Source organism: Cyphomyrmex costatus, unplaced genomic scaffold, assembly GCF_001594065.2.
Source record: "Cyphomyrmex costatus isolate MS0001 unplaced genomic scaffold, Ccosl1.0 scaffold430, whole genome shotgun sequence".
In the NCBI taxonomy this organism is placed as follows: Eukaryota; Metazoa; Arthropoda; class Insecta; order Hymenoptera; family Formicidae; genus Cyphomyrmex; species Cyphomyrmex costatus.
In genome coordinates, this window is record NW_017278535.1 from 80624 (window position 1) to 83854 (window position 3231).

Sequence of the window (3231 nt, forward strand, 5' to 3'; positions counted from 1 at the left end):
TCATAAGCACTATATTTGAGCTGTGATGGACTAAATTTGCGCGAAAAAAATGCGAGCGGTTTCCACGCGTTATCCAGGAATTGCTCGAGGATACCTCCCATGGCAAAATTGGATGCATCACACACAAGGCGTGTTTCAGCCGCGTCAGAGGGGTGTGAAAGCATCGTCGCGCTGGCCAGGTCTTCTATACATTTACTAAATGAGTCTTCGGCTGTGGGGGTCCACGCAATCTCGCGCTTGTCATTTTTACACGAGTCACGAAGGTACTCGTTAAGCGGTGCTTGTACACTAGCTGCGTGCTTAAGTACTCTATGATAAAAGTTAACGAGGCCGAGAAAACGACGCAATTCCACGACGGTGCGTGGTTTGGGAAAATCGCGGATCGCTTGTACTTTTGATGGAGTTGGTTTGCAACCCTCACTATTGATCAAGTAACCGAGAAATTCCAACTCTTGTTTACCAAATTCGCATTTCTCGACATTAAGACGCAAGTGGAATTCCTTTAGCCTTTGCAGTACAATTTGTAAATGTCTCTCGTGATCGTCAGGAGTCGCCGACGCAATGAGAATATCATCAATGAAAGCGAAAACAAATTCCAGGTCACCGAGTGCTTGAAAAATTTGTCTCTGAAAAGTTTGGCTGGCGTTCCTTAGGCCATACGTCATATACTTAAATTCAAAAAGCCCGAAGGGCGTAATAACCGCCGTTTTTGGAATTGCCTCGGGCGCGACCGGAATTTGATTGTAAGCTTGGTAAAGGTCTAACTTGGAAAATATAACTTTACCGCGCAAATTTGAAGAGCAATCATGCAAATGAGGTACCGGGAATTTGTCCGGCACGGTTATCGCGTTTAGACGACGGTAGTCGCCGCAGATTCTCCATGATCCATCTTTTTTTGGAACCATATGTATAGGGCTTGCCCATGGACTGCTGGACGGTCTACAAATGCCTAGCTCGACCAGTCGTTTAAACTCGGCTTTAGCCGCTTTGAGTTTGTCCGGGCTTAACCTTCTGGGACGTTCCGCTACCGGAGGACCCGTAGTGATTATATGGTGGAACACGTCGCTATTGATGATTGGAACCGATTGTTCGAGGCCCGTAACTTCCGGAAATTTGGCTAAAATTTGCGCAAATTTTGTGGTAGGGTTTACCATACTAATCGCCAATGGCGGTACCGCTCTAACGATGCCACAAACAAACGTATTGAAATGCGGATCGATAAGCTTTCGACCTTTAAGATCAGGTAAGAGACCGTAGTGTGCAATCAGGTCGGCTCCTATAATCGGATACGGAACTGACGCCACACAAAAGTTCCACGAGAGCGGGCGTATGCCAAGATGCAGCGTTTGAAACTTTACCCCATAAGTATTTATTTGTGTATTATTGGCCGCGTAAAGTTTTAAACTACACTGAGTTTTGTTCGCGATGTTATCACATGGAAGCAATGAAATTTCCGCGCCTGTGTCGATAAGAAACAGTTGTCCCGTGACGCGGTCGCGGATGTGGAGACGGACCGAAGTATCGAGGCCTGCCGTATCCGCCTCATTTACGGCAGACGATCCTATTCCCCCGTGCTCCCATCAGTAATAGCAAGAGCCTTTGGCTTAGGCCAGGAACATGGGGATTCCTCCGTTCCTTTGCACGCGCGAGCTTTCTCACCGAAATTCCTGTGAGCCCAGCAAACCTTAGAACCCCTACTTTTTGAGCGTTTGCGATTTTTAGCATTTCCGTCTTTGGTCTGCGGCCTGCCTAGACGTTTCAATTGAGCCGCGAGAGCAGCTACGTCCGCGGTTAATCGATCTACCTTGGCCTCCATATCTGACGGCTTCGATTCCGTCAGCGATGCAGCGGCGCACTGCGCAGAATCGTTAGCGGTTTCGGATATCTTGTCGGCCATTTTGGCCAGTTTGTCCAGATCCGCGAACTCGGAAGTCGCTAGGATGCCTCTAATATACGGTGAAAGATATTCGAAGAAAATAGCCTTAAGAACCGCATCGTCACATTTTTTGTCCGGGTTTAAATTACGTAACCTGGCGAGAATCTGCGACGGCTTTCCGGATGTCAAAACCTGCCCTTTAAGCAGTTGGCGCAATTGGCTTTCCGCCGATATGGCAAAGGTCTCGATTATACGCTCCTTTAATTTATTATATGGTTCGTTAGCGTCCGGTGCCATGATAAGATCTCTACAACAAGCAATGGCCTCGGTATCCAGTGAAGCAATCACGTGATGGGCCATAGTTTTTTGATCTACTATACGCGCCGTTCCAAACGTCGCCTCTACTTGAATGAACCAAATTACAGGGTCTTTAATCAAGAATGGCGGAATTTTCGGAATTCTATACGAGTCAATCCGAGCAAGGTTAGGTTGACCCTGAGCCTCTTGCAGTGCGGCCTGCATTAGTTGTAACTGTTGCTGTAATTCTTCAACCGTGGGGGATGCCATGGCGATCCACCGGAAATCGCTAACCCTACTACTACTTATTTAACGCGGCCTCAACTATCACCAATGATCGCCTGTTACGCACGCGCGAATGCGATCACAATAAGTGCCGCCCAGCACTTGCGAACAACTTACGCTTAAAGTTTCTATGCGTAATGCACGCGCGGGAAAATTCCAAGATGGCGTCGTCCTGGGATGAACGTCGATGGTTGAGCGCGCAAATCTGCGCGCGAACTTACGATGCTGTGATGGCGGCGATGATGTCCTGCATCCGGCGTTTGGCAACGGCCACTGGGACTGCGAAAGCGTTGACCTCAGCGTCGATGCTCTGCTCACCTGCTGTCGGGGGTCCAGTCATGCGTTCTCGGCTGCACAGCGCTGCACGCTTGGCGCGTGGACTGGATACTCGATGCGATGCCGTCAGCGATCCTTCTCTCGTAGCGACAATGGCGGCTTGCCGTCACGTTCGTTTATGTCGTAGACTGCCTTGCAAGGCGTGACCGCAGCAACGACGGCCGTCTCAGCGGAGACGTGAATATCCGGGCTGTCGGCGGAATGCCGTTGACTTGAGCCCGTAATAAGGTCGACGAACATGGAACGTCCGCCTTCCTCTGGTCGTGCAGCAAAGGCCGGTGATCCTTCTTTCGTATTAATTCACCGATCACGTCGGGGTCACCAATGTGGGAAATGTCACGGTGTAAGTCGATGACAACCCACTTCACAATTATAGACGTGAAGAGAAAGAGGAATAACAATATCTGTACGACAGTTAGTAGAATAATCAGAGACGT

The 3231-nt window shown here is 49.1% G+C and overlaps 1 protein-coding gene across 1 annotated transcript; it reads right to left on the reverse strand.

Annotated features, from left to right (window-relative positions):
- Nucleotides 1-1561: 1561 nt before the first annotated feature.
- LOC108777460 (uncharacterized) lies at nucleotides 1562-2443 on the reverse strand. The gene has a single exon (XM_018544369.1). It carries the CDS (start codon nucleotides 2441-2443, stop codon nucleotides 1562-1564), a length of 882 nt encoding a protein of 293 aa, XP_018399871.1.
- Nucleotides 2444-3231: the final 788 nt, after the last annotated feature.